This window comes from Cupressus sempervirens, chromosome 4 (assembly GCF_028749045.1).
Source record: "Cupressus sempervirens isolate cs-2001-9-10 chromosome 4, ASM2874904v1, whole genome shotgun sequence".
NCBI lineage: Eukaryota > Viridiplantae > Streptophyta > Pinopsida > Cupressales > Cupressaceae > Cupressus > Cupressus sempervirens.
The window spans coordinates 778,037,584-778,052,160 of NC_143121.1; the positions used below are offsets into that span (position 1 = coordinate 778,037,584).

The 14,577-nt window shown below is 36.5% G+C and overlaps 1 protein-coding gene across 2 annotated transcripts in view; it reads left to right on the plus strand.

Annotated features, from left to right (window-relative positions):
* The window catches only part of LOC149563699 (zinc finger (MYND type) family protein / programmed cell death 2 C-terminal domain-containing protein), an 85,487-nt gene that overhangs the window by 38,292 nt on the left and 32,618 nt on the right, over positions 1 to 14,577 (plus strand). For both annotated transcript variants that reach the window (XM_089826840.1, XM_089826839.1), the window contains 4 exons: positions 9,193 to 9,281; positions 9,392 to 9,515; positions 9,615 to 9,796; positions 9,892 to 9,962. In XM_089826840.1, coding sequence (XP_089682966.1) covers positions 9,193 to 9,281; positions 9,392 to 9,515; positions 9,615 to 9,796; positions 9,892 to 9,962 — 466 coding nt within the window. The remainder of the gene's footprint in view (positions 1 to 9,192; positions 9,282 to 9,391; positions 9,516 to 9,614; positions 9,797 to 9,891; positions 9,963 to 14,577) is intronic.

Sequence of the window (14,577 nt, forward strand, 5' to 3'; positions counted from 1 at the left end):
TCTAACATATGCTAATCATCAGCGAAAGGATACATATCCACCATCACGAAGGACGCATCAACCACGATGTCTCAATGAATCTCAATTGATAAGAGTGGAAAATACACTACCACCCGACCACGTGGTACCGAAGTGGTCCACTCCCACCGTGCTGAGGAGATAATCTCAAGTCCCAAACAGGCTGTCGAAATCACATAGCACAAGTCTCTAAAGTCCAGGAATCCTGAAAGTATACTAACTCAAAGGTTCCAATCACAAAATAGACATCTACTTCCCAGAGGCACAGAATGACATGTAGGAACCTACTATGCAAGCGGGAAAGTGTTATCGCATTTATCTCGTACAAGTTACCCTGGCAGTTAGCTAAACTCCACGGGTCCATACAGATCTCATGCGGCCACTAGTATCCTTTCATACTGACAAGGCATACTATGGAATGCAAGGTCGCAACCATGCGTTCTCTCTACTCCCATCCTAGCCTATACAAGCACTCAAGGCATGGGCGAGAACCAAAACTCTTATCTTTTTAGGTTCTTTCAGTTAGTATTAAGTGTGAATGTTATCACTTATTAATCCAACTTACAATGAGTTACCCTGGCAGCCTCTTAGGGCCCCGACCCCCATTGCAAGCCACTTCCCGTCACTACATGCAGATATCCTACCCTAATGCTCATGGTATCATAATCATAAAGAAAATCCATAAAATCATCAAATATCCACAATAAGGATCATCAAATATCCATGACAAAATCATCAAATATGCATAAAAGCATCAAATCTCCATGAGCAATATCCATAGAAAATCATGACTACAACAGCTCTCTATTGGCAACTTAAGTATCACTGATAATCAAAGTATCCATTGGTTCTTAATAACCAAAATATATCTCAAAATAGATCACCATATCCATTGGTTCTCAACAAGCAACCAAGAATATCTCAAAAACATACTGATCGAAGACTCCAAAATGGTTGAGTCATACATGTCACAACATGACATCATCAAGAATAAATCCACATATCAGTCCCATCATGGCGACTAGAATATAACCAGGGATAACTGATCAATGACCAAAAATAATGGTTAAGTCAAGGGTCTCAAACATAAGATTCTCAACTTTAACAATCAGTAATCACAACCAATTCATAGAACATTCTATCGCACAATCATGGTTGGGTTTATAAAGATCGAGAAATAAAACATCATCATGACATCCCAATCACATAACCCCCAAGCCTCTGGTAGACGTCCTATACCGGTCAACACTAGTCAACCCAAAATCCCAAAACATTAGCATAAGGAATACACAATGTAAACACATGTTTTGGTTTCGCTAAGTTTCAAATTTTAAAATTCAAATGCCAAGTCTCAGTTTATGTTTCCAAGTTTAGAGAAAGAATTTAAAGAAACATTTTGTACGTTTTTCCCATGTACTATTTTTGGATGGATTAAAAGTTCCCTCTAAACTTCAATTTCCAATTATAATATTTAAAAAAACGTTTCCCACCAACTTTAGTTTTCATATACTTTATATATTTTATAATCTAAAACTATTAATTAAATCTTAATAGTTAAAATTATAAAATTACAAAACTATTCATCATTATAAAAGATGAATTCTTAAATCTTTTATCAACAATTTTAAATCTTTTAATAACATATTTACATATTACATATATATATATATATATATATATATATATATATATATATATATATATATATATATACATACATATATAATATATAATATTTATTTTCGCATTTTATAAAAAATCGAATATTATTAATTTCGAATCATATCATATAACAATAAAAATCGAATAACAATTTTTTTTTAACAAAGCCGAATTGCAGTAGCCGTCAACTGTCACCGAAGTGACATTTGCCACGGGTACCCTGCTAACGCAGGTACCCTGCGACTGTTACTGTCGCGGGTACGCTGCGTAGCAGGTACCTCGCGACCATACAGAGCACGGGTACGGGGGTGCAATTCCGCCCCCACCCAAATGCGAATTTTTTATATATTTAAAAAAAAAAAAACAATCGCAGCACAATTTTACATTTGCGAAAAAAAACGTTTATTAAAACATTTTCGCCCACAGTAAGATATCCGACTTTTAACTCATATGAATATATAAATATAAATATATATATATATATATATATTTATATGTATATATATATGTGTATATATATATATATATATATATATATATATATATATATACATATGTAATATACAGAATTACAGTATATATATAAAAATGATAATTTATGAATACAAGTTTTCATTTTCAGAATTTCTCTATGAAACTTGTTTTTCAAAATTTTCTAATAACTAATTCTAATGGGTTTGTCTATGAATTGCAACCCTAGCCTGTGTCATTATCAGATCTAAGCATATAGAACCCTCAAATAAATTTTAATTGCCCAAATTGAAAATGCATAATGAAGACATATGGAAGACACGAAAAAGACAGGGAAAGTAAGATGCAGAAGTAGCATAAGTGAAATCACAAGAATCTACCCGGATTCTGATGCTAACTTGCTCTTCCTCAAAAAACCCGCAGAGCAAACTCCCTTCTTCAGAATTCTCGAATCCTCCAATGCTCCAATTGCTCTCCACACTAGCCACGCTATGTCCAAGCTTCTAAGGAATGCCTGGATATAAAGAGCTCTCAGGAAACCTCTAGAATGCTTCTAGAAACAGCTGGAAGGTGTCACCAACTAAGCATGGGCCTTTTCCAACCTTTTTGATGAGCCCTAAAGTTGTAGACACCATGTGCTCAATTGATGCACTAACCCCCGTGTTGTTGACACATGAAAAATGGAGAAATACGTTAATTTCCATGCAAGCTTATAACTCCAATTACTTTTTAAATAATTTTCATTTAAATATTTATAACTCCCATTTTAATTTGATAACTTTTATTTTAATTTTTATAACTTTTATTATTATTATTTGTTTATTAATTTATTAGTATTTTATAATTATTATTTATTTTAATTTTCTAATTTTCTTTTTATTTAATTCTTTTCTCTCAATTAATTCTCCTTGAATTAATTATAATCAAAATATCAAAAATCATGATATTTAATTTTCTTAAATAATTAATTTATTAATTAAATCTATTTGTTGAGACTTAATTAATAGAAAATTCACCATAGACCTTCAAGATAAAATATGAAAACCCATTATAGGACAATTCATACAAAATCAGTCTAAAGGATTAAAAATCACGAAATATGTCATCCGACACATTCAGTGGGTGCTCAACTCTGATACTTGTCCTAACTCACTAGGACAAATGGTTTTAGGGTTTGGGATTTGGATTTGAGAATTTATCTCCCTTCTCTTATCATTGAGATAGTATAATAGGGTACGCTCATCCTGTCAATTCAGGGGAGTCGATACCCGGTATCTGCAACCTGCAGAAAACCATGCATGTACATACAATATATATATATATATATATAATGCTAAACTAAACAGACAATGGCAGGAAGTGGTGCATCGTGTAGATCCCGACTAATCAGGTGACTACGACTCCCTTCCTTAACCACATTAGAAACGCCATACAATAAGAAAACACGCACACCATACACATGCAAGTATGGGGTAAGTATCCATAATAAAACACATGAGATAATAAACCATCTAACTAATCATCAACAATAACAATATAATGATCATCATACATACATGAAATATAAAGTCTAAATGATCTCATCATATAACAACTGAATCCATAACATAATGTCTGATAGTCTCAAAACAATACCACTAATCCACCAACATAATACTAGTCCATCAAAGTCTGATAATAATAGCAACAATGAGTCTAGAAAAGATGTGAACGAGGGTAGGCACTACAACATGTGCATATGGGAAGTTATCATTAACTCCTTTCGACGGCTCCCCTGACCTAATCTGAGATAGTTGATCACCTATAATGTGGCTCTTCCCAAGTCGCTCCACAATGGTGATTGTAAATTCCTGGAGTAGCAACAACCTTCTGGTCACCCTCCCTTGAATGATGGGTTTGTTTACCAAGTACATCAATGCCTGGAGGTCTACGTAGAATGTAAAGGGCATTGCGAACAAAAGTGTCTGAAGTTTTGTACAACATACACCATTCCTAGAGCCTTCCGCTCTGTTGTGCTATCTTTGACAACAATCTGCTAGCAAAGTAGATAGGATGATCTAGGCCATTATCATCCATTTGTGCAAGTGTTGCTCCAGTTGCAAAGTTAGACGTGTCCACATGCATGTGAAACTCTTTACCCCAATTCGGGTATGCCAGAATTGGTGCCCTTAGCAATCTTGTCAAATTAAGAATAATTTGACTCCATTGACCTCGGTTGGCGCTTCCATCTCCACATTGACGTGTATCTTGTCAGGATCAGTTTTGAGTCCGGTCTTACATACAATGTGCGCCAATAACTTACCTTGGGGTACCATGAATCTGCATTTCTTCAGGTTCAATGCCAGCCTGGCCTGACGACACCTTTCCATGCATTCCCCTAGTGCTGCTAGATGTGTGTCTTGTCCACTAAAGATAGACCAATCATCCAAGAATGCACAGAAGTTCCCTACTGACATTTTATCAAAGATATGGAGGAAAATTCTTTAGAAGGTTGCTGGTGCATTGCACAACCCGAAGGGCATCAAATTATATGCATAGACGCCATCTTCTACCACAAAAATGGTCTTCAACTTATCCTCATCTGCTATCGATATTTGGTTATAACTAGAGAATCCATCCATAAATGAGTATATTTCATGTGCAACAACTTCTTCAAGTATTGTATCTGTGAATTGAATAGGGAAGGTGTCTTTTATAGTGACAACACTCAAGCAACGAAAATCGATACAAATCCTAATCTGGTTTGCCTCCTTTTTCAATGATATCACAATGGGCAAAGACTGATTCGCTTGTTTCAACTTGAAATATGATTCCTGCCTCCAACATGTGTTGGATCTCTTCATCAACTCTAGCTGCGTAATTCTTGTTCATTCTGTACGGTCTCTTATGCATAGGTACTGGACCAGGCACTAGGGGTATACGGTGTACACACAACTCTGGCAGTACACCCTTCAGGTCCTTGTAACTCCAAGCAAACACATCTTTGTACTCCATGAAGATTTTGAATGTTGCCGCCTTCAACACAGGATTCCAATCATCGCCAACCAGGATGTTGTGTGGACTCTCTTCATCCCCGAGGTTCATGACACATACAGATGGTTCTTCGTATTTGATTGGTCTGCATCCATTCCTTTCACTCCTAGCATGTTGTAGCTTGGAAATAACTCGTAGTCTTCCATTTGCCAATGGAAAAGACTGTTGAAGGAATCTAAGTTATCTTTCGAACATCTTTCAAGTTCCAGCACGCCTTCGTCATTAGGCTTCATCCGATCTCGTCCCTCGTCCCTTCCCCCATATTCTTCGTCGGACTTAGATTTCGACGCCATCTTCTCACTTACCATTTGTGTCTGGAGGTCGATAATGAACTTTCTTCTGAGGATACCCATCTCCACTACCGCTGGGTACCTTCCACTATTCAATGGGAGTAGCATAGGGTCTACCAATGATCCTCCCGAAATGATTGGTTGTTGTGCAGTGCATGCGCTTGGTTGTGTGGTGCAAGTGTTAAGTAATGTCATCTTCAACTGGGGTAAGGTGTGGAGGAGGTCTTGTAATTTAATCAGAACCTCCATTTGCAATATCCACCCTATTATGTTATTCTTAGCATGTGTTCATCAATAGGTACTTGCAGCCATAGGTGTATCCCCTTTCGCTTTCATTACCTTCTCTGTTTCTTCTTTTGCCTTTCGTACTCTCTGTTTCTCTGTATGGGGATCAAGGTGCATGGCTTGTTTCACTTGGTTACGAGTGACTACCAATGCTTCTTTCACAATGTTGAGTAAGTTCACCCAAGGCTTTGAGCAATTGGCTTCTTTGTGATCTTCGAGACCACACCATCGACACAACTTTTGTGGTGTGTCGCTCTTGTTGTAGTCTCAGGCAAAGTGGTCCCACTGGTTGCATGCCCGATACTGAATCGTTGGCCGACCCTTTGAATCATATTGTATTCGGCTTTTGTTCTCATTACCTCCTCTTCCTCCTCGCTAGTTATTTCGGAACCTGCCCGATGACGCATTTTTTGTTTGCTGGTTGGCGGACCCGGAGGTAGATGGCTGTTCTTGAGTGAAAAGGACTTGTGGTCCTCTTGTCTTTAAGTTTTACGGGCACTTCTTGGCGGAATGGCCCATCACCTAGCAGATGTCACATAATGACTTTTTAGAACACACTCTTTTTGTGTGTCCGCTTTCTTTGCACTCTATGCACCACATTTCGCCTTCATCATTTCGCTCTGCGCCTCCATTCATTGTTTTAAACTCCCGCATCATGTGTTCCATATCCTTTGTAACGCTTGTACCTTTTATTAGATACACCCTCGCTGTTACTATCCTCGTTTGAGGATTCATCGCTCTCGAATGATGACTTGCTTTTCTTTTTCTTCTTTAAAGTTTTGCTTTCACTTTCCAAATTCATCACTCTATCGTATGCATCAGTGTACGATGTTAGCAGTACAATCCTCATTTTTCTTCTTAGGGATGTATTTAATCTGTTGACGAACCATCTCTTTTTTAATTCATTCGCGGGTTGGATTTCCATCTTCCCGAGCAATTCCTTCAACCTTCTATTGTATATGCTTGGATAGTTTCCTTCTTTCCTTACTTAGCACTATAAATCTCTGTGACGATCTCATTGTCATCTCGAAGTAGTTTAAATTTTGCTTGGAATTCCCATGTATTTGTTTTTGTTGTCCATGTCTGAATACCAGTCAATGGCAACATCCTGTAGTGTTGTAGGAAACTATTGGACCCATTCATCTTTGTCGTTAACATCATTTTCTGCCTAGATAGTTTCACACGTGCGATAATGTTTGACATGATCTTCCTTTTGATCGCGACAAACTTGGGTAATTTCTGTTTTGGCCCTGCCATAACTGGTGGTTGGTGTGGTGCTACAAGTGGCTGATGTGTCCATAATGATTGTTGTTGTTGTGCGTGCACTTGTGCTTGTGTGTATTGCGGTGTGATATCTTTTGTGAATTGGCGTGGTCTACTATCAAACTGTACTTGCTCGAATGATGTATCCGGGACAAAGTAATCACCATGCGCTCGTGCTCCTTCGACACCTTCTGTCCCGGATCTCCACCTGTGGCATATGTAAGTTCAGAAACTCCTCCCTTGTCTCCTCAACCAAATTCAACCTTTGCTGCGTCACTTTGAGTAAGTCCTCTGTACTTCTCGGTCACAGATGGTTAGTTAACCCTGCTTTCCATTCAATGGACCTCCTATGGCACCAAAGTCACCCTCCGTGACCCCACCATCGTACCCGTTAGCAAGTTGCCTAAGCCTTTGGCGTCGCTCGATTTGTTGTGTGAGGATTAAAGCTCTTTGTGCGGCGTGAATATCATCATTATTTTGTTCATTTTTATTTTTATTCTTGTTCAACTGATTTGGCATTAATCCTCAAAAACCATCATAGTTAAGTTTTAACAAGAACACTTTTATTAATGTAAGTCTCCATACAACATTATCGTCGTCTGTGCGAATGTTTACAGAGGTTAGTGCTCTTTTTCACTCTCACTCTACTCACATTCCCATGGCTTAGGGCTCATAGATGGGACCTTACGCTGTTTTCATCATGCTCTTCTGTTTTGCGATGGTTGCGTTCCTGGAAGTTCCAAAGGGTTTGCAGCCTTCGCTGCTCCTGCTCAATCTCTTGGTGTTGCCATCTCTGTGCCAGAAAGGCTTGTGCAAACTGTTTGGGAAACTAATGCAACAGTCGGTTGGCAGTGGGGCTCACGTTCAGTGAGTCCCAAATAGTGTCCTCCGAAACTTCTTCCCGTATGGCTTCTCTTTGGACGAAGGTTTCAATACTTGAGTGAAACAAGATGTGGAAGTTCTCCGTCTGTTCGTGCTGCCCTTCGAATAGTTCGGGAATTCCGTTTTCGTTCACTCTCATGTTCTCCTCCAGAGGTATTCTCATTTACTCTATTTGTGGTATGCAATTGGTTGCGTTGCTTTCCCTAGATTCAAAACAATGACGATGCCAGATGTTTACCCTCATGGGGTAACAGAGACTAATTGCATACAGAAAGTAAAGTACTCAACACGAAATTTAAAGAGAGATAATAATAATATATTCATTCATTGATCACCGTACACAAATGTATTCCATACCAACATGTCTCAATTAAGGAAATGATGCATACATATAGTGTCTGAGGGGTTGCGAGGTAAACCGTCGCGACTGTGTAACTCCCTTGGATGTGCCAACCATCTAACTACCCAATAACCCGGCAACAAAGACTCTATCCATTGTCTTCAACAACACCGTCATTGGTGACCATCAGACACAGTTCTTGCTAATTGAAATGATTTAGATCAATGACACAATCAAATTCATAAGTTTAGTTAAAATCAGTAATAAATAAGGCATGGATGGCACTACTTATTTTAGAAATAATGTTATAATATCTCCAACTGGGGTTATGAATGGAGGTTAATAAAGGCCTCCCTAGAAAATAGAGTAGCACTTTAGTAATTAGGTCACTCAAAAATGAAGTGTTCTTTGCTCTCCACTCTCTAAAGAGTTCCTAGTCTGTAACCCTGTCTTCATGAGGAAAATATGGTGCTATCTGAAATGACAATTGAGTGTGAATGCCTTGTGATGAATCATCAGAGAAGCAAACATTTAGGATCATGTGATCACTGCTATCACATATAGTTAGGATGAACACTAAAGCCATCTAAAGTAATTCTGTTAGGATATTGGGAGGAAGAAGAGATGGAATAGGATGCATGCCACAGAATGTAATGTTTGGATTCTTTTTGGCTGTTTATTGAATGCGTCTGAAACAAGATGAGAGTGTTCTTAAAAAGTAGTATTTCTTTTCAACTGTTAATTGTGTTTGTACAAAACCTGTAAAATTTTTCTGTAAAAAGATTTTGGGTTAGGAATGCAATCCTCAAAAGTTATGAAATATTCTAAATTGCTTTTATTGTATTCATTTCTTAGAATTTAGCGGTTTACAATTGGGAGTCGAAACATCATCATTTATCTGTATAATTTATTGAATCTACGTGCTATTATTTTTGGATGCAAGGGCAGTTGGTCTTTGTAGTTGGTGTGGAACATGGAGAGGTGGAAAGATTTGCAGTGGTTGCAAGCTTGCACATTATTGTTCTCGCCATCATCAGGCAACTACTAAATTTGGCCATGTGTTTCTGGCAGATAATTTATGTATTTATAAGCTTCAAACTAGTCATGATGTTTTGTCACAAATTTTGTTATTGGAATGATATTCTAGGTCCACCACTGGAAAACAGGTCATTCAACAACTTGTCGTAAGATTCAGTCAAGATCAAAGACTGGTGCAGCGTTGAGTGGTCTTACCCAAAATCAGAGCTTATCTGAGCTTGAGAATGAACATGGTATGATTCATATGATATTCTGGTCATGTTTGCTTTAATTCACTAGATAATAGGTAGTAATACATTTTTTTGTTTTAAATCTTAAATTTCTGGAGACAGGCTCTCAAGTTGACTGCCAGATAAAACATGCAAGCAATTGTTTATGGCCTCAATTTGAGGTGGTTGATGAAGACTTGGATGATTCAGATCCTGGAGATTGCAATGAGATAGTCCCCACAAGTATAATTGCAGATGCACAGGGGAAAGCTGGAGATTTTAATAAGCAGTTTAGCAACATGGAGGCATGCTTGTTTTTGTTATTTATTTGTAATTTTATTTTCAACACATCTGTATTGGACACTCACTCATTTTTCCATTGTGTTGTCTGGCTTAACAGGCATCCAAAGATCAGAAACACTGGGCTTCCTTTCAAGAGCACATTGCAAAAGCCCCAGATCAAGTTCTGAGGTGTCTCCTTCATTCATTTAAGAGTGGCCCATCAGTAGAAAATATAATGTTAATTGCACGATATGCATGCTTTTTTATTGTACTCGTAAACTATTGGTTTAATGCAATTTGGTATGAACATCATTTTGCTATACGCAGCAGAATAAAAGTAGTAACTAAAAAAATTAACCTATCGAAACAGTTATGGGGAAGTAGACAGGAAAACTCCCATCTAATATGCTACATAGTCTTTACCGGTGATTTACATACAGAATTTTTTTATCAGCTGTTCAGTATAAAAGGAGAGGATGCTTTATCTCTTAGCTCGGGAGTTATTGATAGTAGGAGGATTTGATTAACATATCTTTATTACCATAAACATTGATTTGTGCATATACCATATGATCACAGGGTGTTTCCCACTTTCTGCTTCCATTATCAAGTTCTCTTCCCCTCTCATTGTTGCGTAGCCTTGGATTTCAAGGGTGTTTCTAGGGAGAGTACGTTTCTTACTACATAGAATTATCAGGCTGGACCCTTCTGATCAGGCTATTTGTTATTGTCACTATCAAGGCCTTGCATTTACTGTAATGGTTGACAGTGATGTTGTTGGTTCTTCTTATGTGTTACTTTGTTATGGACATGTATGAATTGTATCTTTTTTAGTGGTCATATGCTACATAGATGTTTTGTCCATGTTACCTTACTGGTTCAGGTATAGTCCATCTCGGGTCTGGATGCTTGCTTCATGTTGGCGAGGGTGCAGCCAGGGTTTTGCAAGTGAGCTTGTGGGTTCATCCTAAACAAACTCGAGAGAACACATGGTGAATTTTGACAGTTTTTCATTATACCTTCCTGTTAGTGACATTACTGTAAACCTGGAATCAATGCCCTGAGTTTGTTTTGGGTGCCAGAGATTGCCATTTTTCAGTTAGCTGCCATACTCTGCGAACAAACAAAATATGCCCAACTCAGAAATCGTGCCTGGGAAAAAGTTGTCTACAAAACCCGAGATCAAAGAAGTATGGAAGGCACCTACATAAAAGTTGCGAAGGAGTATTCAAGCTATTGAAATCTACTAACATTTCTGAATAATTCCTTCACTTTAATGCTTGAAGTCTAAACTAGGTCAAATATATTTATTTGATATGTCAAAAATATCTGCAGAAGGTAGCAATCAATCATATATTAATAATCAATCATATATATATATATATATATATATATAAATATCACATATTTTATTAATATTTAAGTTACAATTACGAACATCAATATATTCATATATATATATATATATATATATATATATTAATATATATATATATTTAATTTTGTTTTATTTTTTTTAAAAGTGCCTGTTATACTTTTTAATGTGACCGATGATGTTAAGGCGACACACCCTCCAGCTCATGTTAAATGCTTTTGACCATATGTGTATATATATATATATATATACACAAATGAATCACATATATTTTATTAATATTTAAGTTACAATTACAAACATCAATATATTCATATTTATATTAATATATGTTTTTATTTTATTTTGTTTTATTTTTTTTAAAAGTTCCTGGTATACTTTTTAACGTGACCGATGATGTTAAGGCGACACACCCTCTAGCTCACGTGAAATGCTTTTGACCTGGAGCTATGAACCAGTCAGGTCACAAATCTTCATCCCCTTGTTACAAAACTGAGGCCCAAACCACAAGCACATTGGATCAGCATAGGTAAAAGTCTGTGATTGCAATGGTCCAGTGGGGGTTTGAACTTGGGTGGGGACAAGACCACCACTTACCAACACAATAAGTAGTGAACCCCCAATATGAATATACTTAATTTAATAAATATTAACATTTATATTTATACAAACGGATATCATATATATATATATATATATATATGGACAAATCCAAAACAAACGCAACCCCTGTCTTAGAATCACAAGATGCATTGAATTACCTGTAGGTCAATCCTGAGCAACACGTGTGTGTAACAAACGGTTTTTCATAACAAAACAAAGATGATTTATAAAGAGTTTTTCCCAACAAATTATTGAACAAATAACTGAATTCGTTTTCATAGGACATTAATTGTTTTTAACTACCAACGATTAACTGAAATAACCATGTTCAACTGAGATGACTATGTCAAGGATCAACTAAAATAACTAGAATAACGATTAACTGAAATAACTGTATCAATGATCAAATTAACTATAACTATAATAACGATTAACTGAAATAACTATATCAATGATTATCTGCAATAACTAGGATAACGATTAACTATCTTTTTCTACATACAAGTAAAGTAAATGCTTAACATGAAAAGAAGAAAAGAAAACATACAAGTATTATCCTGTGAGTTTTTAGTTGGTTGTGCAAGCCTCGGCTTTTGGTAAGAGGAGAAGCATTGACTTAGACATAACCTCCCAACCTTGGACCATACTTATCCTCACACAATCTATTGAATTAGAAAGGCCCTCCCTACCTTGGGATCGGTCTTGGGATACTTTTAGTTCAGCCACTTGAGCTTTCCGGTGTTTAGAATGTCCGCACAGTTATGGATGGACATGTTTGAATAGCTAGCACCATTGACATCAAGTGATTTTGGATGGCAAACATGCCTTTAAACGACCTTGGCCAAGGTTTTTCTAATGGGTTCAATGATTTGATTACCACTGCTCGACTTGACAACAGGGGAACAATAATATGGACAAGCATGGGTTATTAAGTAAAAGGTATATAGTTTTATTGTATCATATATGATTTCACTTTCATGTCATTGCAGATTCCATCTCACCTCTTCACCTTTTCCATGACTATATAGCCGGTGAGTCCTAGGTGCTCGGAATCTTAGAGCAATCGGCTTTGCTTGTTGATTCTCAACTGAATCATGAATATTATATGTTTCCAACTTTTTACAATCTATGATTTGACAGAATATGATCTTTAAGACTTGCAGAAAATATCATTTGGTTCTGATTATCAATGGTATAAATAAAATATGATTCTATGTCATGGATACTTTATTGTTATTTTGATAACAACTCCTTCTTAAGTGAGTCAATTGATGATACTTAAGCATGATGAATATACAACAGTTGTCTACTGCTAAGGAATTCAGTAGACAGTAGTAGCTGATAATAAAATTCATAACATTGCTTGAGGTTGATGGATCACATAACCTGATATAATTCTAGAAATGTTTGGAGTCCTGCCAAATGCTAATAATTCAGTTCTTTCTCTGAACAATCTCCAGGCACATTCACAAGGTGATTTACAGTCATGTCTTCAACAAGAAGAATAGTATCCAAAACAAAGAAGAGATTGGCAATGCTAAAAAGATAGAGATATATCAGATGGTATTGCAGAGATTTCGTGTGGTAGATGGAAGTCGGATGCTTGGAGAGATAGAAGTCGGGTGCTTGGAAGAATAGATGTCGAGTGCTTGAAAATAGATGTCTTCTACCTCTCTCTCTCTCGACTTCTTAAATAAAAGGGTAATGTGTCTCCTTGGCTTCCAAGAAGCCGTAACATAAAGAAATATCTTGGCTCTTGAACGCCAAATAAAAATGCCAAGTGTTAGGTTCAAATAAGAAAAATGAAATAAAAAAGATGGAGAAAGATTTGAAGGTTAATAATTGAAAAATATTTATGGTTTGTATATCTACATGCACGTAGATATAATTATGGGGTGACACCATACTATTATAAAGGAATAATAATATTATGGTGTCATTTTATTCTTATATCTATGTGTATGTACATAGGTATTAATTATAATTACGTGATGGAAAGGTCAATCAAAAACCTTTGAGGTTCGTATTATATTTTAATTAAATTATTTTATGTTTTACAATGTTTGCTTAATAACTCATGCGGGTCCTTCAATTGTATCTTGCAGTTCAAGTCGCTAAGTCTTTACCAAGGCAATTTAAGGTCATACCTGTCATCCTGATGATTGGACTAAGCTAGTATCTTATTCCGTTGATCCCCTTTAGCAATGCTTCCCCCTTTCATCTTCTCCTGCAAACACCCATGCAACATTTTCATGATAATAACAAGTTCCCTTAATAATTTTCATATTAACATTTAAAAGAATTTAATCATTTAACCATAATTCCAAGATCAAGTAACTGCTAAACATCACATGACAAATAATGGATAACAACCATCTTCATTAAACAGTTAATAAAATAGGTATAAATAACTACCTACTTCACATGATTATGAAAGAAAAATCTGTTCAATCTAATGGCTATGAGCAAATTTAAAATTAGGTCAAAATTGGTATGTAACAATGTGTGCTGGCTAACAACAGATTTCTACAATCAGATTCATTGGAACAACTTATATTTGATTGTATGCAAGGACAGTTGTATTTAAAAATACCTTTGGGTAAAGTTTGTGGATGCCTATGTCAAGCAGGTCAACCCCCTTAGACTGGCTGTTTTTGCCTTGGAGCAGAATTTTGAAGACAACTCAAACAAGTACATAGATGGCCTATATGTGGGTTTTCTGCAATGAATTCCTTCAAATCAAAGTGTTTCTAGAATGACTTTCTCCCATAGTTACAAGACTTTGCGAGTCCGAATAGGAGTCTGCATTTCCGAGGCAAATGACCT